Source organism: Pipra filicauda, unplaced genomic scaffold, assembly GCF_003945595.2.
Source record: "Pipra filicauda isolate LSUMZ 115617 unplaced genomic scaffold, ASM394559v2 scaffold18_size4552066_pilon, whole genome shotgun sequence".
NCBI lineage: Eukaryota > Metazoa > Chordata > Aves > Passeriformes > Pipridae > Pipra > Pipra filicauda.
Genome location: NW_024104298.1, coordinates 1848514 through 1872931, shown reverse-complemented (window position 1 = coordinate 1872931; position 24418 = coordinate 1848514). Strand labels below are relative to the sequence as shown.

Genomic DNA, 24418 nt, shown 5'->3' with positions numbered 1-24418 from the left:
ATCATGCCACAGTGCACCACTGTGGGTTTTAACGCAGCTCTTGAGAACCAGGAACACTCTGAAAAAATTACACAACAGATTAGATACTGATGTTTTTCCCCAACAGACTTGGCAAGCTTCAGAAAGCAACAACCTTCCTATTGAAAAGGCAGATTTTATATGTATAGAACAGGTGGCTATATAGAACCTGTGGATCCTGCATAACCACCAGCTTTAGGCAACAGGTTGTGGCTATAAGAGAAAGAATCAGACCAGTGGTCATATGGTCTAATGTAGAATCACCCCAGTTTACCACACCACAAGGAATGCAATAAAGTAGCTTATTAATGCACGGAACAAAGTTTAATTATAATGTGCATGTGAAAGAAAAGAGAAATCTACAGGTAAATCACCTGGAACAATCCTTTCTTCTTCAACAGTATAGGCAAATTTTTAATTTCATGTGCATACATAACTCTACTTATGTTTCAAACAACTTTCCATCAAGTATCAGTCTGCAAAGTTACCAGCTTGTACACTTGCTGGGAAGACAGTGGAGTCAAAAGTCAAGTATTTACTTTGAAAAAGTAGATTTTTGTAATTTCAATATGAAATCACACATTCCTAAAAATATTAAGAGACTGAGAAAGACTCAGCAATTAAACTTTCAGATGTTTCCTCCAATTAACTCACCCTCCAAAGGTAGTCTAATCCTATTAATTCCAGATCATCCATCATGTAGGCTCTTCTCTTTGCTACTAGCTTTCCTTCCCGACAGTTCACAGCTTTGAAGAAACGTTCAAAACATTTCATTCCATTTTCTGTTAATAGGGAAGGATCCAGCTGAAGCACATTATTTTCAAAGAAGTCCTTATTAATGTCAGGGTCTAAGTCTGGTTCATCCCCCATTAGTTTGGAATACCATTTAAAACAGGCTTCGCGATCACAAAGATAAACCGCATTTTCAGCTAAACACTTCCATATTTGCTTCGCCTGAGGGGCACAGAGCCACAGCTGACCATCCTTCAATAAAAATCTTGAGCAAAACAGAGAGACAATTAACAGCACTTCTAACACACATCCAGGGTTACAATTCAGTAAAAAGCACAGGCACAAAGGTGAATATATATATGTAATTCATTTATGTATCATAAGCATGACCTTGAAAACTTTATTTACATCATGAATACGTTTATTTACATCATAATTAGCCCCATGATTTCTTAGTAAGTTTGAATGAATCAAGACTTTATATTCCAAATAAAAAAGAAATAAGATTCAGCAAAAAATGTCTTGCACAAAAACATCAAGCATTATTTGCATTTTATACACAAAGAAATGCACATCTCCTAATGCAAACTATTCAGTTTAAAAGTCAGAACATAAGAGAATAAATTAATTCTGCGATCACTCACAATGTTTTAACACTTGCTTTAGCAAAATTGCAAAAAAAGTATCAACTCTACAGAATAAAGTCAATGAACTGGAAATTTTTCCTTTTATTTAACCAAGGTTTTCATTTGTGTTAAATTATTAAGACAGAATTATTAAGAACTTCAATTCTGAGAGCTAACACTAAGGATCTTTCAGGAGGAACAAATGATAAAGTTCTTTACAATAATTTTTCTGATTCAAAATCTTTTCTATGTAAAAGAAATCAGGGCCTAAGTTATGGCACTGTTTTTCAGAAATTGCTACATATTCTACATTTGACAACCATGGGACTTCATAAATTTGTGTACATAGTGAAGTTAAATCTAAGGAAGTTACAATATTTAACACACAGGAGTGATAAATTAAGCCTATCCATATGCTATTGTATAAGTTCATTAACCATTTAACACTTAAGATTAATTCATAAAAATTCTTGGTAAAATTTTAAAAAGTAAAAAAATCTCCCCTAGAAAAAAAGTAAAGAATACTTCAGAACTTGACAGTTCAAGTATTTTTACTTGTCTAAAAAAAAAGGTTAAAAACAACTAAGAAAAAGTCAAGACAGCCTAAAAAACATCAACATACAGCAGCTCTATGATGAGCAGAGATCCTTTGTTTTCTCAAACAGCAGCTGGCCAAAAGTCATCCAAATAATTTTATTCCAGTGTCTTTCTATGGCTCAGCTGCTGACAAAACAACATCAGTGGCTGACAAAAGTATATGTCAGGTTATGATTGTGGATTTAAATCTGGTGTGGTGCAAGAAATAAGGACACACGGCCATATCCCTACTGGGAATGTTTTAAACTTTCAGATAAGTTACTCCAATAGGTATGTAACTGTATCCACCTGCACATTGTATTCAAGTCAGTAGGGTTCTACACACAGATAGGAAAAACCCACACAAATCCTAGTGCAGAATGAGAGCCTCAGATTGCAAAGATCCTAATAAACTTTATTTGAATATTCCAACAGTAGCATAGAAGCCCTCTGGGAAAAAAAAAGAAACCAAAACAAAAACATTCAGTGTATTTTTGCATCTGAGTTTTGAAAGAAGTAACACAACAACTTAAAGCTGTAGAAGAAAAAGAAATGCAAAGGGTTTCTTTTTCTTTAAAGTATTCAAAGTATTCTTACAGAAGTCAAACAAATATTCAAGTTAAAACTTACCGTAAGAAGTTGAGTCGCTCCTGTACTTCCTGCACGTGACTGTATCTGCTTCCTGGCCTTACAGTTTGAGGATCATATTCCCCATGCTCTGCAAATAAAAGACAAGACATTCAGAAAAGGCATGCTTACTCCACAAGACAGGGTGTGTTTGAAGACTTGTTATTCTGAATATAATCAAAACCACTCAAAACCCAGAAAATTTTCGGGAAGGTGTATGAAAAGTTTTCACCAAGCTACTACCTGTTAGTATTTCATCCTAGATTAAAAAGAGTATAGGCAAAGACCACCGAGGTCTATAATCAAATCCACAATTAGGTGCAGATACAAGTGCTCACTGTTCAATGAAAGTATTACAGAAAAATTAGGAACCTGCATTCTTCTACTTCAAATCAATTTTTCCTAATTTAGGTAGTCAGTTTGAAGCCAGAATTCAGTTAAAAATGAAAGTATACCAAGCATATAATTCAGATTATCCACCAGGTTTTTTTTCCTGAGGATGCTTTAGTTTCCTTACAGAACATCTTTTCCAAAATTTAAATTTTCCATTTTTGGACTTTTTTCTCTCCAGAGGAAATAATTTCTCCATTTCTTTAACACCTTTATAAGTAGTTATGTACACGACATCACTCAGAGGAAGAAAATAAGACAACTTTATCTACTGCAAGTTTCCAAATACAAGACCCAAATGCCTGGAATACTGACAAGCTTGAAACAGAAGTAGTAATTTTAAAATAAGGCAAGAAGTCAAACTTCTACCTGCATTTTGTCAAATCTTAGCATAATATTTTGCTTAACAAACAGCTGCTTGCTTCACAGGAACACAGGTGTTAGTGTGGTTTTGTTTGGTGTTAGGTTGGTTGGTTGGGTTTTATTAATTAAAGAGATACAATCTAGATCTCTGCACATATTACTTTCATCTGTACTAACAGTATTTCATCATGACACATGTTCATTATGACAGCTCCCTTATAAACTAATTAATGCTGTATTTCTTATTTGCAAAGGTGTACAAATTGCCTTTAGCTAAGATGACCCAGCCATGACAGACTGTATCAGGACAACATCAAGACTAATACTAGAATTTATCTTCTATTATATCAGGGAGGGGGAAAAAACCCAAACCAAACCAGTCTAACAGCTGAAGTCCATCAATGTTTCAAAATTAAGATAAAAATTATTGTCATATTGCTCTCTATATCCAAGTGTAAAAGGTACATTATCTTAAAAATAAAATAAAAGGGGAAACAGAAGACTAGTAGTTAACTGATGTCTGCAAAACTGGAGACATTATGTTCACTGGAAATCCTTCAAAAAATTTGAATTATAACCCTAATGAAGTAATCATAAATGGGTAATTATCAAAAGAAGAAATGTGAAAAAAAAAACAAAACAAAACAGAAGAAAGAATATAAAGGTAGCCAAACAAAAATTACTTCAGTATTACAAGCAGAAAGATGGTAAAATATGCTGTGGGTCCAGAATAAGAAACAATTAGGGTAGATAAGCATATTGCAGAGAAATTAAAACTAATTACTTGAAGTGTTGGGCGTTCTGGGTAGGTTTTTTGTTTGATTTTATCTTGTTGAGGGGGAGCTGGTGGTGGTGGTGTTCATTTGTTTTCACTATGGGGACTATCTGGGATTTTTTTTCCTGACTGGAGTTTAATTCACAGACACAACAACATCAACACTGGCAACGACAGAAAAAGTCAAATATTCAAACCCAGCCAGTTGCCCAAAGGCAGTGTGGATGCACTTCAGAATTCTGAAACACTCTGAACTACAAAAAAATTCTGTCTCCCTAAATATTATCTATATCACATTCTTTCTACATCTGCCAGATTTATTTTCTAATCTGTGCATCCCACAGCAAGTCCAAGTGTGATCTCCTTAAAAATTGTTTTTACATACTGGAGCAGAAGAATGAACAGAGAAATTAGCGATCAAAAAACAACTGGTTGAAAATTTAAGTCTAATTAGTGATAAACACATATGGAAGATCATATGGTACAATTTCTACAAATAATTACATTTCATTAACACTTTGGATTTTTTTATTACTTCAGAAAAACAGAACATAAAGGAGAACTGACTAGCAATCTTCTAAAATTTTCAAAAGATCTTTGATAAATCATCGGAAAGATGAAACTGTGACCTCCTTCAGGACTACAAAATGCAATAGCAGTTGTCTCATCTCATGGAAGACTTTGCAGAGTTGGAGAAAAGGGTGAGTTCAGTAGAAGGGAAAATCAAAAAGCGTGGAAAAAATTCAGAAACATAGATTAGGCTTCTCTTTTAAAAGGCAAACATACAGAAGTGATTATCACAGAAAATACTATGCATCAGTGAATAACAGGAGAATAGGAGCATTGTTCTCCATCACAGAACGCAACTAGGGAAGCCTTCAAGGAAAATAAAAATATGGCAAATTCAAAATTAATTTAAAAATATCCAAAATTACACAATAATTGCAGTGTTAACTGCCAAAGAGATCTGTTGACAACTGCATTTTTCATTTCTATGGCATTTGTTTGACTTGTGCTGTCTGGACGTTTGCCTTGAATTTTTTCCCTCTGTCTCATTCACCTTCTCCAGCCAAGCTTAATTCTACAGCTTCCAGTTCTTTCTGTCCTCACATGCATAATCTTTTTTCTCCTTTCATTTATTCCCTTTCATTTATATGCCCCCCTGGCATATTCCTCCTCCTCCACTAAGGCATGGAAGACAAACTTCACAGTGCTCTATGTTCTGCTCTATTTAGTATATAAAGCTGAAAATTAAAGAGTTTTTGCACAGGAACTGTGTCTTATTTAGTACAGTATCTGGAACATTAGGAGGTATTTTCTAGTTGCCCTCAATAATGTAATAAAGCATCTAATAAAAAAAAAATCCACACTATTATTCATCTGTTTTTGTTCTCTGATGCAAATGAGAAGTTCTGCAACAGCTTTGTCTCAGGAAAGCATAATTTAATTGCTTTGTAATTAGATTAAATTTAAACCCTTCACACACATGTAATTCCTCTCACACTGAAGATGTTCATATTCCCGCTTAACTGAGTCATTATAGCTGGGGAGGGGCAGGGCAGTGGGATGTGACTGAAATGAATGAAAAATAGTTCATACACCAACAGCATGTGTAGGCTATTTTTGGACAAAGACAGCATTGCTTCAGAATACAGCTGTTCATGATGTTTCCCTCCTAACCCTGTGGCCAAACCCCAGATTTCACAGCTGGTCAAAGCCCAAGAGAAAGAAGAACAGAATCACAAACTATAAGATATCAATATAGTTAAAATGTGAAGTTCATTGCAAATAAAATGGCATTTTTGCATCATGTTAGCAAAGTTAACTCCAACAGCTTACAGAAGTTACATCACTAATACTTGTTCTATTCCACCTTCCTGTGAAGACTAAGGCTAAGACACTATGGCTTGAGAACAGACCAAATAATTTAGTATAATTCTAACACTAATTAGTGCAAGGCTATCATTAATTAAGGAACTTAAATTAGGGTAATAGCCCCATGTATTCCTGAATAGAGAAATGTATTTGCAGTGTGCAGATTTAACTAAATGTCATTCTCACTGACCTATACCTGGCAGAAGCGACCATCTTCACAGAGCACCGCTATTCACACATATCCTCAAGGACATATTTTCGGTATCTTTTATATAAAATATATATATTTAGTACTCCAAAATTAAATGAAATCCAAAATTAGAGGTGTCTAGGCAACCTTTCCTAGTGGTGTAAGACACAAACTTCAGAATATGCAAATATCCTGTCCTCTCTGGACTGTCTACACTGAATTCCTCCACAACATACTGTGCTGTATCTGAGAAGCAACTGAAAGGCTGGCAGGATGTTATGATGCCAGGGTAGAAAACAGTCCCTGGTTCCAGTCAGTAAAGCCAGTGGTGGAGAAGGAGGGGTGTAAACCTCCTCCTTTCATTTCTGTTGGTTTAATTTTATATTAAAATACTGTGGTCTAGTCCAACAAGGAGTTTCCTGGTCCACCATTATCCTTCACTTCCACGCTTCTACCTCAGTAGCTAAAAGTTAATCCAGAGAATGAGGGTAAATTCATCAGCGAAGGGCTGAGTTTAGCCTAAAATATATAAATACTAACACAATGTGCTGCCAGTAACAACTGCAGTGAGAAAGCAACTGAACAGATACGGGAGTTACCTTGTAAAAACAAATGGTATCCCTGTGGTTTAAAGTCCTTCTCCCTGACAAATTCCAAATACTGGCTTCAAAAGGAGGTGATTAAAAAAGCTTCTCAAAGGAGCCTTCAAAAATTCAAAACTAGAAGCTTTACTACTAGGATTTTCCACAAAAATAACTACCCTAGCCTAAGTAGGGCAAGATGATGTTTATCAATCCACAGATAAACGAGAGCTGCCACTTCCACATGTTCAACTATAAAACACACATTTTCAATTATAAAAAAGAAAAAAATAGCATTTTAAGCTTTTCTTATGCAATCAGACACCACAAAAGCTTTCAACCCCACAGACACCTGAAAATTAAACAAATAAACTTCATAGTTATTTTATTATGGGAATTTGCTTTTAACTCCATTTTCAACTGGAGTTTTCATATACTCTCTGAGGCAAACTTTTTGTTAAAGCTTACCTTTAGCATACTGCCTCATGCTTTCCATATAGGCAGAGAGATTTTCTGCAACCAATGTAACGAGGGCGTGATTGTGCTGCAGTTGATTGATTAAGTCATGTCGGTAAAACACGTGGGGACTTCGCTGAGTTTGACTGAAAATAAAATACAAATGTTAGAGGAAAAGCAGAGAAGTCTTGCACCTAACAGTTCAGAAATCAATTTAAGCAAATAATCTTTGATGCAAGTTCTTAAAGGATCTTGAATAGAAATCATATTAAGTTTCTGACAATATTTTTCCTTTTTTTTCTTCTGACATACCAACAGTTCTTATCAGTTACTAAAAGCAGCAAATTTGTGAGGATTATACAGTTACAATATGTACGAAAAATATCAAAGCGATCTGAGCAGCTCAGTGTGCTAGAGGGAGAACATCTGCAGATGGTCTGGTGCAGACCAGAAATACCTGCCCACAAACTGCACAGTAATGACAGAGACCCTCAACTGTAGTGTAACTACAACACACACAACCCAGTTTCTTCCTCAGCCATCTGATATTTTCTATATTTAATATTAAAACACTAAGTAAAACCTGAGACCACAGTGAAAGAACACTAGCAAATAATCGCAGTAGTTAAAAAACCTGCAAACGGTATTGATTTTTTTTCTAACGATATCTGGGAAAAATGTTGGTACAAACAAAAAAAGCAGACACACAAAGCATAGAGGCAAAAAAAAATCCAGAAAAGTTCAAAAAAAGAAAAATCCCAAATAAATAATTAGATCATAAGTTCAAGACCTGGTAAAAAATGCTGCTCTTAAACAACACTAGACATATTTAGATTACAAAAGTAAACTGTAAAAGAAAATAAAAAGCTTGGGTCCAAGACCCACGTGCCATTAACACTATCAAATTCTAGAACCTGGAGACTCATCACCTCTGCAGAACACCCTCAAAATGTCTCAACTGCTGTAGCTGCAGATCAGAGCACTGATCTGGACTGCATAAACAAGGCAAACTAGTGCTGCTCTTCCATGGTAAAGAGAAAAAAAGAAAACAAGTGGGTGTCAAGGGGAAGAGTGAAATTCCTCATTAGCACTCAGCTGATCCCATAGCCTGCCCTGAGGAAAGAAAAATGTCATTTCAGAATTGTTCTCTTTTCCTTCAACACTTCAAAAAGTAGACCCTAGAATTACCTGAATGGATTACAGGTAGGAATCCTCATCCTTCCTAGGAAAGAGGGTCTCCACACTACAAGACTTACAGCACTCTACAGTATCCCCACACCTTTAGGGAACAGTGGGGAAGGCAAAAAATGCCAGTTCCAGCACCAGCTGACAATGATCTTGCAGCTGATAACCACATTTCACTGTAGATGTAACAACAACAGATAAACTGATTCACTGGACCAAAGATCATTGCCAATTTGGGTTTAAAAGACAGAAGCCATCAACACCCTGCCAATAATTTTGTTATCTGCAACCAACATAATTTGCCCTCCTAAGCATTGTGGTCTTCAGAAGATTGAATTTTATAATATGCAGAATTTCCTAAAACAGTTTGAAAGGGGCACTTAAAACACAAATTGTGTTAAAAAGAAACCCAGAGTCTGAGATCTCTGTCAGAGAGAAAACAGAATGGATGGACGCATAAAAGAAAAAACATACAGAACTTCATATACTCAAAACATTCTTTGTTTTCACTTCAAGAAACTTTCCAATTATGTTTCATTCCATCTCCACCAACCCTCCTTACTCAGAATAAACCAGCAGCAAACACAGGAAAAGGCTGGATGTCTCTATTTTAGTGACTACCCAAGATGTTACCTCTAGACAGAGAGTTGCATTCACGAAGGGTAACAGCAAATAAGAACACTGATAATTTGGGAAATACGTATTATGAAACAACTAAAGGAGCAAACAGAAGCAAGATGGAGTGTTTTGCAGAATCAAGATATTGAAGTGTATACTTATACTCATAATATTGAGCATTTGTATCAATCTCACAAAGTACAGCAACACAAAAGCTTTACCAGCAGAAGACTACAATATTCTGTGTTAGATATTATTTACTTCTCTCCTTTCTCAACTACGTGCACAAACAGTAAATTTGCACACAGATTCACCTTGGTTAGCAACAATTTCTAAAAGTTGAATAACTGTAATAACTAGAGTTATGAGCTATGAGTTGTGAGCTGTTGCAAATTCTACATGCAACTAAAATTCTCTTTAAGCATCTAAGGTTAGACTGTATTATGATGTTGCCATTAGAACACATTCATTTAATGTGTAATATTATTACACATTAGTTACTACACACTCATTAATGTGAAACAACTGAGGAGCACAAAAAGTTGAAGCTAACAGCAAAACTCAGATTTTCATTGTGTTTCTACTAAATGGATACCCAAAGCCAATGTATAAAAAGAAAAAACAGCATTTTGAAATGCATGAAGTAGTATTTTGGCAATACAACAAAGGACATTTCATAGCCAGAATGCTTATTTGCTAGAAAAATAATGGCAAATTGACAAAGGCAAAATTCCAAACAACTTAATTTAAACAGATTAAAAAAATTATTTATCTGCACATATATCTTACCCAAAATAATTCTGCCCATATAACTCAGCTTTTGAAGATGAGAGTTGTTTTGCTAAATGAACAAATCCTATGTACCATTAAAAATCCAAAAGCAGTGACCGATCCCAGCAAATTCTACTACTTAGGCTAAAAAGTGACTTGAAGCATCATTGTTGCCCTAAAGCACTACCAAAACCCCTGAACTGTTAATGCTCAATTAATTCTTCTGGGCAAATAATTTAGGAGATGGATCTCTTACTGCTCAGGTAGATACAGGTCAAGATTAAGTGCTTGACATTAGTCTACAGGAGGCTCTACCTCCATCAGCCAACACAGAGAAAATTAAGATGATTAATTATCTGTACTGTAAAGATCAGCATGTTGAGTAATAGACTCTCAGTATTAAAAAGCATCCTTGCACCTGAAGAGTCCTTGAACTTACATAAGAATTATTTTGTGTTGTAATTCTGGTTAAGCTGAACTTCCCCACACATGTAGCATTTCTCTGTGGTCAGGGAGCTAAATTTTGCCAAAGCAATTGTACAACCAATTCATCACTTTGTTCAACTGCATGAATAACTAGCAACAATTAAAACCTCCCTCCCAAAAGAATTTCAACAGTGCCAATGGCAAAAGACAATTTATACTTAGTTTTGCCAAGGATCAGCAGCCTTTGCTGTTGGACTGAACCTTTCATTGCCACTGCCAATCAACTGGACCACCCCAAAAGAGCACCATAAAGAAAACGGGACTACTGTTGCACACAGAAAGCTCTCAGACATGTTTTTCAGACAGCAGTCACATACACCTACATTGACTTGTTTTCGATCCAAATGCTAGAAGGATGTTAGGTATTAAAGTTTTAAGTCAGATAAGGTAAGGTGATAGAAAGAGGTATGGGAGGCATAGATTACAATATCCAAACCTTATCAACAGTTATCAGAAAACAAGGCGGGCTGGAAAGTCAGTGATTATTTCAAAATGATGTTTTCACTCAGTAGGTTTCCCAGCCACTTGGGCAGTAATAATATCTGACTAAAAAAACTCCCTCAACAGTATCTTGCTAACAAAGGATGCTCCACAGGAAGAGGTCTTTGAAAGTCCCTTGATTAAAACTTTCAATTCAAAGTTTACTTTCCTGCCATATTTGTTTTCAAATCCTGCATAAATACGAGGTGTTATTACATACCCAACGCAGACTGCCCGGAAATCTGAGGATGAGATGGTCTGATAAACAAAGACGAGAGACATTCGAGCCATCTAACTGTACACAGACCATACAGGAAACCTAAACTTCCACAATCAAAAGAAGTTTGGTTCCTCCCAAGATTACTTCAGAGCAGAAACCTAAATCGGTGCCTTGAAAGAGCTCCGCTTCAATAATTACTTAAAGCAAAGCATCTTTGTTAAAGGCACTGTGTTAAAAGCATTCAAATTGAACAACCACTCTGCATGATCAGGTAGCTTGATTTGCCTGGATCTTACAGCACGAAAAAGGTTAAGGACTCCAGGACACAGAAAACAAACTTTTCTGCTAATTAGCAGGTGACTCTGTGACCTTGTAGGATAAACCTCAAGCAATCATTAATGAGAAACTGTAAAGGATTAAAATGTTATGAAAAAGTTGAGAAATATGTTGCAAACTAAATGAATAAAGAAAACGCTAAAAGCCAGGAATGCAGTATTATCACAGCTCCTGAATATGGTATCAGTAAGAAGATAGTGTTGTGCAAACTGAGGCTTATTTTCTTTAACTTTCCCTGACTTGATCTTTGTTGTAAACCAACTGTAACAGCAACACTGATTTGAATAGTTTATCTGCTCACAAGTTTTAAGACAAAGCAATTATGCACCCCTGATAAGCAAATAATATTTTTCAGGAGTCTGTAAAAATTCTGATGTGGATACAAATACTGTTAGGGGTACGGAATTTCAGCTATTTCTGCAGTGAGAAGACATTTAAAATAACTAAAACAAGCACATACACTTTAACAAGTCCAAACAGACAACTGCTTTTCATTTTTATTTCCTTTTAAAAACAACCATCAAATGAACCCCCACAAAACAAGTAAACTCCCTCTCCCCAGTAAAACAATTCCGTTCAGGAGAGAAAAATCAGTAGAGTATTTTTCCCAGACCAAAAAGTCACCTTTGATTTCAAGCATATAAACTAGATGACCTGCATGAATTTGTCATCAAAGAACAGGGATGGGTGGGTATGTTTGTGGTTTTGGATGTGCGTGCATATATCCATACAAAAACATAAAATATACTTATACTTAGTAAGCTAATTCCATTGTTAGGCAAGGAAGTCCATGAATAACAGAAAAACAAACTCAGATTTTCCACTAGACTACAATTATAAAAATTAATAAAAGCATGTTTGAAGAAGTAGTTAATGGTCTCTTACTGAACTTAGGTGCCTGAATTTTTAGAGGTTATTTATACATACTAAAACAAACTCAAGAACATCTTCCAACACAGGTTATGGTTTTACCTAAGTTTTACTGACCTTCTGTAAAAAAAAAGTTAAATTTGCCTCATTCCAACCCATCTGCCTTTTGGCAGAGGAAACTTCATTTGCATTCAATTCTTACCTCAAGTTCTGTGGTGCTTCACCAAACAAACTGCAAATTTCTCTAATTTGTTTCAGTGCAGGAATGACCCATTTATCATTTGTGCGAAGTTCTTCTATAAAACGATCTATCCACTGGATCTTTTGTGTATCTCGATCCTTAAAGAACAGCAGTTCATAATCAAAATCAAGTATATTGCAAAATTATAATTCCCTCACTGTTTCCAAGACAGAACACACATACAACACCAAACAAATGCTAGATCATCTGAGTTCTGAAGCATAAGGAAAGTATCTGAGCAGCACGATATGCTGGCAGAAGTCACCAGTGTGCTGAAAAGTCTGTGCCTTCAAGCACTCAGTACTTATTTCAGAAGTGCTTAAATAATCTGCTCTCTCTTAAAGCTTTCATTTATTTCTACTCACTGTTACAAAATACCAAAAAACAGTGACAAACTGCTTCTTCACTCAACAAGACGGACAATGGATTAATTTCGGACCATAATGAAGCACTGCTCTGGCAGACTTCACAGAAGTTTGGGTGGGGAAGGAGCGTGTGTAGTAGTTTGGAAAGGACCTTTGCTAGGTCCCTTCTAATATTATACAAGACATATAAGGACTTACTGGGAAAAAAAAACAAAACACCAAACCAGATCAGTATAATTGAGTTTGGGAAAAAGCAAAGACAGGAGGAGTGGGGCTGCTTTTCCTTTCTCCCTATTTACTTTGGCAGGGTCCAATTCCAGTTCTTCCAATGTGCTCATCAGCAATTGCACCAAGACAGGCAAACTGATGAATTTCACTCCCTCCAACTAAAACACTAACTGTGTTAATTAAAATATGTCCCATAACATTTTAAAAGTACCAGGCTGTCAGTACAATACTACAAATCTATGATAGGGAACACTTTTGCTAAATTACCAAATCCCTTCAATTTTTCATGGGGAACGGAAGGAAACTCAGTGACTTCTTTCACAGCAGAACATACCAGATCACTCACCTGTGAACAGCTGTAATCTAAGATTTTAATATGGGCACTAAGAGCCTGGTCCATGATATCAACTGGTACATCATCACTGTGAGCCAAATTCCACAAAAGGTTCAGCACTTTGTGTGCCATCACACCATCCTTGTCATCCTCTGCAAGGCGGCGAATTAACTCAAGCAGTTTCTCACGCTGTTTCTTGCTTGCATTCGTCCAACTTGCCTAATATTTAAAAAAAATATTATAAAAAACAGTCTTTTTTTTTTAAACTCCACACATAACCTGCACTGTTAACAAATGATGCAACAAAGAAGTGATGCAACTACATGAAGAACTCTCATTTCTTTCATTAAAAACAAAGAGCACATTAGAGCTCGTAGTACATAAGCCAGATACAACTGAAGAGCTCTTCTAGTATTTACAGCTAAAGTGTATTCAACTTGAGGCTTAGAAAAAGGCAGCTCTTTGTTTAAGATCATACATGTTCTTGTAAAAGTTAACATTACCATTGACAAGTTCACCAACGGCCAGAGTGGACTCAGCTGTTTCTTGCAAATGCTTTCACAAAACTCCTGTGCTTATTCTTTAAAAACTTCTTAGATAACTTATAATTACTATGTGAGTAAAATTTTAATATCATGTGTGCCTCTGAATCTGACCAAAACAAATGTCCTCTGAATTAAATTAACTTTTTTCTGAGAAAGTTTTCAGTATAACATCACTTTATATCCATCTCTCAAGGTCCGAGAAAAAAGTTTACGCACAGAATTTCTGAGCACTGAGTTCAGCATCTGAACTACAGAACATTAGACCCATATACACCAAACTACAGGACCCCATTAATGAGAGCACAAATTGCACATAAGCCAAAATATGCCCATAATGCATTTATCTGAAAAAAGAAAACAGAGACTACAAAGCTCATCGTGTCCTAAAAGTGAAACAGCAGATCATGTCCTGAAAGTGAAACAGTAAAACAAGCCAGAGAGCACCACTACTGGAAGCTGTAAATGTTAAACATAAAAAGCCCGTGAGTAACTAAACTTTCAGAAACAAGTTGTTTTGTGATTTCAAATCAAATCATTATATGTTTATAAACATTCAACTTCATCTTCCTGGGGCTGTGTCATTCTGTATGTGTGCTAAACAGAGAAAAATCGTTACATGATAAAGAGGAAGTTGGCGGAGTGTGGAACGGAAGTCCTTGATCTCCTCCACTTAAAGATCAAAAGTAGCACTGCCTGGTAAACCTGACAAATCCTACTCCAATGCCAGGAGAAAAAACATCATTTACTAAATCACCAACATTTATTAATTGTAAAACAATTGTAAAAAGGTATTTAGGATAAATAACTTATTTTATTTGGTATTCTATATTCCTAGGATTGCTAAAGGTAACTTTAATATTAATAGGTAACTTTAACACGTTAATACTTCAACAGATGTGCATGACCCCAAAGTGTTCAAACCAGAAAACAAAACTGTCTACTAAACAAGCATCACTAGCCTTTGTTTAGACAGAAAGTAAATAGAAAATGTCACAAGGAGTGCTCATTAAAGAAAAGCATTTCTAGAATTGAATATTAGAGGCTGTTGCTACACATTAAGAAGTCTTTTAACACAGAGAAAACAACTATCTAAAATAAGTAGAAAGTAAGACACTGAAAAAGCCACAAATCTCCATGAAACCTCACAACCTACTTCCTGATTACAGTCAAAACATGCATAATTACCTTAAAACAATCAAATAGGTGATCAAGCTGTTCAGGAGAGAAATCCCAAGCTAATTTTGCGAGGAGATCATGTACGTTTTTTACAATGGCTTCATGTTTTCCTGCCTGTCGAGAAGAGAAAAAGAATCCACCATTTGTAGCAATTCATATTTAAGTCAAGCAGCAAGACATCCAACACCATTTTTACAAGCAGACTGTCTGAGGTGGCCAGCAAGAAGAGCTGATGCTGTGGGAGCAGCATGGCAAACTGAATACTTGCTTCACTGGGAATTCACAATATTTAGATTTCCCTTGTATGTGTAAGTATTTAAGTGTCCTCTGTGTGTGTGCACACAAGTATTTATTTAGAATATAAATACTGCAGCATCACAATATTTATTTTTTTGTTGCTGTTACAAAATTGAACCGGGACAGTGAACAATAAAGTCTAAAAGGGTATTTTAACTTACAAATCAGTATGTTAATTTAATGTTGTTTTGTGTGGTTTTCTTTTTTTTTAACAAGAAAGGACTCAAAATCCATTTCTGCAATGAATTTCACTGAGGTGTTGTAACCTGTAAATCAATTTTTAGTATTTCCATGTAGTTTCTCAGGCTGAAGTACTTCCTTTGTGATAGTGCATTCACAGACAACTAAAGCTTTCTATTACAAACAACTTGTTGGCAGACCATATTTGAAAGTCCAGCAGCTTTTAATCTTAAAAATCTAACAATTAAACAACTAAGGACAAGATGTTCAGTATCACACTAGACATGATTTCAACCCAGAGTTTGGTGTACATGACAATTCTGACATTTAAGGAGGAGGGCAATAAGGGGAAAAAAGCATCCTGTACTTTACATCTGCACTCAAAACGAACAAATTTGGACTATGTGAATCAACTGATTTACTGTAGAAAATTTTCCCGTAAGCAAGGAATAAAAAAAATGCAAACCAAATACCTAGAATACACATTCTGATGTAATTAATCTTTGTACACTATTAAAAATACATGTGTAAGCAGTTTTGAAATTCAATTCCTCCTAAAAGCTTGCATCAGTAATTCACTTAAAAACAAAAAGGAGACTAATAGCTTTGTTACATGCTGTGCCTTAAACTCTTCATAGTGTGCCATAAATTTTTGTTTGAAATAAAGTGAATTTAAGTAGTAATGTTGGTTTTCATGTTATGGGTAAGATTATGAGAGGGGGAATTACTAAACCCATTCGATTCTGCAAAATATTGTATAATTTCTTTCTCTTATCAGACCATTTCCTGGATAGAAAAAACCTGAGAGCATGCAGGGCAAAAAGAGCATCTATAATATAACAAATAAAAGCAGAAGTATGCACAGCTCCTGGGGGGAGCAAGGAGAGCAAGAATAAGGCATGTAGCAACTCTTGTCTTGGGAGGTTTTTGACAGACATGGGGAAGCACTACCAGACAGTGGGAGGAGAGAAGGACATGGAGTGTGACATCCCAGCTTGCTGTGCAGAAACAAGGAAGTGCCTGTAAAGTTCCAATTAAATACTCCAGAATAATAAGACCTCAACCTCTGCCATTTTGTGTCTTGTCCTGCTGGATCTTTCCCTGCAACTCCAGAGGCTGCAACTTAATGCTTGCCTTTAAAGACTTCCAGCATTACTCTCTGAATCAAACACACTTCTATATTGTGAGTAGTGGCTTTGTAAGACACGAAAACACTTTAGTAAAATTAAAACTCAGGTTGCCTTCTAAAAGTAAAAGCAATGTGACTGTATTACTTTAATAAACTACTTATTTTTATTCTAGTTTTTAACTAAGATTCTCTGGTGCAGCAGCACAACAACTTGAGCCCAAAAGCAAAACCTCACCACTGCAGCAGAGGCCGAGCTAAAATAACCTGCCTGTTACATAAAGCTACACAGTAAATCAACTCCTCGCTACTGAATTTCATGCTCCAGCTGCTCTTACAACAGTCACTTAATAAGAACTCCTAAAAACTACTGTACACAGGAGTAGTGAAGTTGGTAAAAATCATTCTGTACTACTCTGTACTAGCAGATTTTAGTATTCTTAATTTTTAGTCTATTTTAATTCCATGGCTAAAGCCACAGTGAAACCATCTACCTGAATAAGAATTACCTTCTCACAAATAAATTTTTCCTCACAAAAAAATACACGGCAAAACTACTATCAAAAGTGAGGCTCTAATATAGCTAAAACAAGCCTACTAGCAGCAAACTAACCTCTCAAAGTTTCTTTTTTTTTGCCCCACAGACATCTTGTAGTCTGGAAGTATCTACAGATCACAAACTAAAAAGTAACTGTAATCACAGACCCTAATTCAAATAATCCGTGCATTGCTCTGCTACCTGATGCAATTTTCTGAACAGGGCTTTGGGATAATGAGAAAAGACTTTATTGAGTTTCAGCTTGTGCAGTTACTATCAGGATGGAACTGAAGTCTAGACATTATGAATTTAGTTGAACCAATCCCAAGTGTTTGAAGTGCAACCTGAAAGTAATACAGGGACATCTGGAAAAGTCCACTTAAGCCAAACTGTTACATTTTCAGAACAGCATGAACACATGTAAACTATGGATATAATACCACCCAACTCCTGTATTAGCTCTTGTCATGGTGTAACTCCAGCTGGCAACTGAGCTCCATGCAGCTGCTCACTCACCCTCCACCCACAGTGGGATGGGGAAAGAGTATCAGGAGGGTAAAAGTGAGAAAATTCGTGGGTTGAGATCAACAGGTAAATCTTTTGCCTTACTTACACAGTTATTACAAAAGCCACTGTGAAGAAATTTAACTCTGTCCCTGCCCAAACCAGTACAGCTCTCTGTGTTGTTAACCAGATTTAGCCTTCCCAGACTTGAAAGACTGGCCTGAGGGCTTACTCCTACAATCACTTTCACTACCCATTATTTATGAAAAAGGATCTATGTACTTGTGCCTGTTCTCTATCCTAAAATGACTTTTTATTTCTGTATCGTCAATAATTCTTAATGATTTTGTCTCTTCAGCTGCCCATTCTGTGTATTAAACTCATGCAACCTGCAGCTAGGAAGACCAGCTTCACCAATCATTTAAGTAAACAACCCAATACTGCAAAATTTGTAATTTTTCAAAAATAATCTTTACAAAACAAAGAAAAGAATTTGCACTTCAACAACTTCTAGAACAGTCATTATTATTATTATCATCATTATATTATTATTTAAGTCTTACTAATCACGCTCTGCCCAGGAAAAATTTACACAACTGTGGTGAACTCAGAGATTAGCAATACATAACTTCATATTTTAAAATGCATTAGGAGTATCGTGTATCACGTCCTTGCTCGACACTGCGGGTTCCTTAATACTTAGAAAGAGTGACTTTTGCACCATGTTCTGAACTGTTCCTTTAGACTTTACATATGTGTGTAGCTGATCCCTTCCGCTGAAGACATTTGAGAAGACAGTTTTGAGATCCAGGACCCCAAAAAAGAACACTATTTGATTTCAATTTTTTCTTCAGTTTTGTCTAACACTAAGCAAAAGAAGCCCAGGTTGTCTTCTCAATACATGACATGCAACAACATCCCTCTCGTGCAGTAGCAGACGAGCAGCTGAATTATTTACCTGTGCAGCCCAAATGTTGTCAAGATCCTGCAAAGTAAGGGCTTTCTCTTTGATGACAAAACGGAGAATTTTCTCTAACTTCTCTACATATTGAGGTTGATGAAGACTATCTCTCAACACAATTGATAAAATATTGTTCTGCTGGATCCATTCCTGAATATAAAAAAAAAAAAAAAGTAGTGCCATCTCAAATTATTCAGGTGCCATCATTGACATTTAAACTACAAAGAAAAAATTCAACCTGTTACAGATTAAGCAAGAGAAATATAGCACAAGGGGAAGGTTATTTATCCCTAACTTTAATTTCCTCCTAAAAAAAATATCAGCATTAAAAATAATCCATTATGCTCATCACTGTGATATCCTAAGGGGAAATTTTTTTCAGGCATATTAAAATCATGAACTCAAAGCATAAAAATGTTCAAACGACTTCAAACATAAGTAGTCAATGTGAAGAACAGTTAACGCCTCTATTCAAGGAACAAAATTTTTACATTCCAATTCACAGTCATTAAATATCAAAACCAAACTGTTTAAGACACTTCTAACTTTACTGCTATGCCTACAGCATATCCCATAAAAAGGACATAAGGACTGAAATATAAAAAAGATTAGATTATTTCAGTGCTGCCACTTATAGGCTTTCAAATCCTTCTAATTGAATTAGAGACAAATATTCAAGTCATATTTAGGAAGATGCAATTTTTTCAGTGGTGTCACTGACACGGTCAGACTGTTTTGTTCCAGCTGAAGTAAAGGAGGGTGTGCTGTGAACACCAAAAGAGAAAACAAACATCCACAGCACCACACCTTCCAACAGTCTCCTTGATTACAGACTTACAACATTCAATCTAGAGTTTCATGAAATACTTAAATCTGGAAGTTTTCATTTAAAAACACAGGCCTTGTCTGAGATGCCAAACTGTAGGGAATACGGAAAAAAGAGACCTATTTCCTCCTACTGCTTTAAAAAAATCACACTGCAGTTATTCTTTCTTGTCAGATGTCCTTCTGTAAATTACAAACCTCACAACAGGTGGTCAGTCACAGCAACGGGGCGGAACAGTAAAAAATCACTTAACATGACTAAATTTCACAAAGATGAAGAGAAAATCATTCTTAACTTTATAAATACTCATTTTCACAGTTCCCTATGTATACATTCAAGCAACAGTATTCAAAATATGTAAAGACTAAACAAAAAAAAATGTGGTATCTAGAACTTTCTGTATCACAGAATCCAGTTTCTGAAATATGAAAAGCAGAGTAGTCACTTGGAACTCTAAAGAGAAAAAGCTGGACCACAAAACCCAGACTATATCCTTTATTTAAATGACCATTAAATTTCCAGTTACTGTGGCACTGAAATTTCAAACGAATCGCACTTTTTTTTTATGTATGTTTGTTTGGGTTTTTTAAAACACTATATAAACACACAATACTCAAGGATCCATTTTCGAGGCATGTTTTTAGCAGCAGCTTTGACACAAATACAACCTTTTTTTCACAGAAAGGCTACTATTAAAATGACTTATTACCTTCACATGACACCTACTGTTTCTAACACTAGATATGAACATAAGCAGTGTGTGCTGTATCCACAGTATACAGCTACTTCTATAATTAAAGTAATAAGGAGAAACAAAATCTATTCAATGAACTTCAGTGAAAAGGAGAACTTACTGCCATTCTTTCAGCTGTAAGCCACTCTTCCTCTTCAGGATTACCATGTCGATGGGTATAGTATGACACACTGGATATTACTTTGTTAACTTCATTTAGTGCATTCATTTTACCATTGAAAGAGGAAATTTGTAACAACCTGTGAGAGAGATTTAATGTAAGAAGTGTGGAAAAAAATGTCAGCAGTGGCATATCATATTAGAAGTAGCATCTTACCTAAGTATCATTTTTAACCTAAATATTTCTAAATTTTTTACAGTTTCTTCTTGTCCTGGAACTCTTGAAGCTAAGTTCTTTAGAGATTTGATTATCATTGACAGAGCATCATTTTTGGCTTCATTCTTTGCTTCTTTTTTCAGTTCATCATCTGTTAAATTTTCTAAAAATTGTGGAACCATTTCTATAATTGGAAGGAAATATTTCTTCACTGTGTGTAATGTTAGAAATTCAAAACATTGTCCAAATGGCCTAGAAAAGAAAGAAAAAGGGGTAAGTGCCATAATCAGTACTTGTGTAATATCATGAGAGTACAGTGCAATTAATTCAAGAAACTCATGTCTACTTAGAAGTACATGAAACGGTGAAGGTAAACACAACCAGCTAAGAGATGGAGTGAGGGGAATTGCTTCAAAAAAAGACTAAGCTTTGTGCTAACTGAATATTTTACACTGAGGCCAACTTTTCCAAATGCATAAATTATTATTTTAAAAAAACTTACTTGATGAGAGCTGCAATGATCTGAACATTCAATGCTGATCCACTCATGAAGCGATCATGCAAGATCTGAAATCCATTTAATGTGCCAAACTTGTTGATGAGATCTACGAGCCAACCCTGCAATATAACAATTATTTTCTGACATTTACAAATTACCACCTAGAAATACTTACAAGTACCTGTTAATAACAAAAATTTGCTTTAAAAAAGTCTTTACACAACAGCTTTCATTTTTAAGGAAATGCTTAAAAACAGGCAACAAGATCTTTCCTGTTATCATGTCAAAGAACAGATGCTGTTCAAAGAAATTTATCAAATACATAGGAATAAAACTGACAATACTTCAGGTTCTGCTTTGGCTGCTGCATTACTACAGAAAGCATGACAATTTTGGTACTTTCTCTTGGCCCTGGATGTGATAATGCCACATATAAAGACATTAAAAATGCAAAATAACATTCTTCTAAACAGCACTAGCAATGCAAGGAAGTCCTAGTACTTCTTTATCTTTGGTTCTTACATATTAACAGCTGGCAGTTCTACTAAGGAAAAAAAAAAGGAAGAAAGCCAAAAAAATGTAATTAACTCCTGATGTCATATCAATGCCACTTGGAGCTCAATTTTGAAAAAGTTCAGAGCCAGGAACCAGAAAATTACTAATCTGCACTGCCCATTAAAAAAAACCAAAACAAAACCCCAAGAAACCACACCTACAGAAACAAACAATCACAACCAAACAAAAACCTCAAAATCAAACCTTCATTCATTACCCCCCCCAAAAACCAAACCAAACCCACCAAAACCCACAGACACTAGCATCCCATGTCCAACTAAAAACATTTCTCCCATCATTGGAAACTATTAGAAAATGCAGAGAAAATTCCTACGTTATCACATAATCCCCTCCTCAAAATGTGCCATCTACAAAATCATGTTAAGTGAGAAGGCAAATCCATCAACTGGCAAACCCAAGCAAGCCAATTAACACAGTGGGAATGGCATTCCAAGAGAGTTGTGCCAGCTTATCACAGAAACACATGGCACAATCTGATTGTGGACCAAAGGTGGGAGGAGTTAGAAGGGGAACTGCACCTTAAATCACTACCAGGAGTCATAAGCAGAGGAACATCTCAGAGATAAAGTGAATAAAGGCAGCTTTTCCCCTCCCCTTCTAAAAACACTTCTCTACAGCTACCGTGTCATTAGTTAACACTGCATTAAAATTAATGCACTGAAATTAAAACCACAGTCTGAAAAGGCTCTCATACCTTTGGTGATCGGGGATCAGGAGGACGGGCATAAAGTTCATCTTCAGCGAGCTGGACTCCTGCAGGAACTGTTTCTGAGGGACGAGTACCATTATATAGATGGAATTTGCAGTGAGGATTTAAGGCCATGGCAAGAAGTTCAAGAAGGGGAAACCAATCTTGGGACAGCTTGGCCACACATAGTTCCACTAGTCGATGAGTGTTGTTAATAATACATCTCTGTTAAGAAAAAAACAACAACTAAGAACATGGCAGGTGACTGTACAATGAATATGAACTATAAACTCTGAACCATCTGTACCTAGCATGCAAGAGTTGCACAAGAGATTTACAACACTGTATTTTAATTTGTACTTCCTCCAACAAAGGCTTTAAACAAACTTTAAACTATTTGATTTCAGCCAGAAATTAAATTTAGGGAAAAGAGACAAATGTTTTTGGATGAGACATTCACGCATCGCCACTGTACTATTAACTTTTCCTTTCTTCTCCTATTTTTCTCACAGATTTTAAATTTGCTTACAAAGATCTTTACGGTTTCTCACTCAGCATGTACCTAGCTGTCCAGTAGGTAATTTTTATGTTCAAGCAGCTGCTACAAACACTCAGGAGTCAGTAGGTTGCTAAAACCTTTATGTCCTAGCACGTACATAAAAATAAGCAGGTCTCCAGACATCTGACCAAAGACAGCCAGCCCAAAAAGAGCTGCACTACCAAACATACATGGTTCCATTCCTCCCCATATCATCTCTCATGGTTTTTTTCTTTCCAAAAACACTGGAGGCCATAAAGTGAAACAATGACAGAAAGGTGACTCCCCTCTGCCTGCCCCTATCCCTGCATACAAGAGTCTTCTTACAGTTCACTGCTGAGTTTCAAAAGTGAAATTCAGATTTTACAGTCTCCTTCCCTATTTAAATTACCATCCTTTTCAGAAACACAACTTTAAAAACTCACATGAATCTCAAACTTCCAGCCGCTCACTGCCTCATCTGTAAGGATTTTTGTGAAGGATATTGTTAACCCATCTCGAAAAAATCGCTGGCATGCTTCACTTTTTACATCAAGGCCTATTTTAAAACAGAAAAGAAAAACAACAATCAAAATGTGGAATTTCAGTAGTTGTTACATGGACTTTTTAAATGCTGAGAGAAGAGATCTGGTGTGCCGGTGTTGGTTTCTCCACAGTAGCTCCTACAGGGCCGTGTTTTGGATTTGTCCTGGAAACAGTGTTGATAACACAGGGATGTTTTTGTTACTGCTGAGCAGCAATAACAGAGCCAAGGCTTTTCCTGCTTCTCACACCACCCTGCCAGCAAGTAGGCTGGGGGTGCACAAGGAGTACAGAGGGGAAACAGCCAGGACAGCTGAGCCTTAGTGACCACAGGGATATCCCAGAGCACATGGGGTCACGGTCAGCACACAGAGCAGGGGGAACGAGGAAGGGGGGACACTCGGAGTGATGATCTTTGTCTTCCCCAGCCACCATCACCCGTGATGGAGCCCTACTTTCCTGGGGATGGCTGAACACCTGCCCGTGGGAAGCACTGAATGAATTCCTTGTTTTGTTTTGCTGGCACACACAGCTTCTGCTTTACCTCTTAAACTGTCTTTATCTCATTGCACGAGTTTTCTCGCTTTTACCCTTCAGATTCTCTCCCCCATCCTAGCAGGGGAGAGTGAGTAAGAGGCTGTGTGGGGCTGAGTTGCTTGCTGGGGTTAAACCACAACATTTGGACTTGAAAGGTTTGGTGTTTAAAGCTTCAGAATTAATTTTTAAAAAAGCTTTCTGTGAAGACAAACTTACATAAGCTTGAATGGACAAAAAATTTGATGGATTAGTGTTCTAGTAAAGCCATCTCAAAAAATTACACTCCTTTATATAATTTTTAAGTTATTTTTAAAAAGATGTGATGGGGGTTGGGTTTTTTCTCATGTTTGCAACATGCAGATACACTAGCAAAAATAACAGTAAGTACAATCTTTATCCTCCATTCTTCTTCATATTATCTCTTATTTACTTTTTAACAGTAAAAATCAGTGAGTGAAGAGGGGTAAAAACAACCATTTCAAGGAAATGCAG

General features: G+C 36.2%; 1 protein-coding gene across 4 annotated transcripts in view; it reads right to left on the bottom strand.

Moving 5' to 3' along the window:
• The window catches only part of USP9X (ubiquitin specific peptidase 9 X-linked), a 107103-nt gene that overhangs the window by 49624 nt on the left and 33061 nt on the right, over positions 1-24418 (bottom strand). For all 4 annotated transcript variants that reach the window (XM_027741985.2, XM_027741986.2, XM_027741988.2 and 1 more), the window contains exons 5-16: positions 23293-23405; positions 22336-22554; positions 21069-21184; positions 20567-20818; positions 20351-20489; positions 18668-18820; positions 15074-15178; positions 13356-13562; positions 12378-12514; positions 7222-7355; positions 2583-2670; positions 673-1015 (exon numbers count right to left, since the gene is read on the bottom strand). In XM_027741985.2, the coding sequence (XP_027597786.1) occupies positions 673-1015; positions 2583-2670; positions 7222-7355; positions 12378-12514; positions 13356-13562; positions 15074-15178; positions 18668-18820; positions 20351-20489; positions 20567-20818; positions 21069-21184; positions 22336-22554; positions 23293-23405 (2006 nt within the window). The remainder of the gene's footprint in view (positions 1-672; positions 1016-2582; positions 2671-7221; positions 7356-12377; positions 12515-13355; positions 13563-15073; positions 15179-18667; positions 18821-20350; positions 20490-20566; positions 20819-21068; positions 21185-22335; positions 22555-23292; positions 23406-24418) is intronic.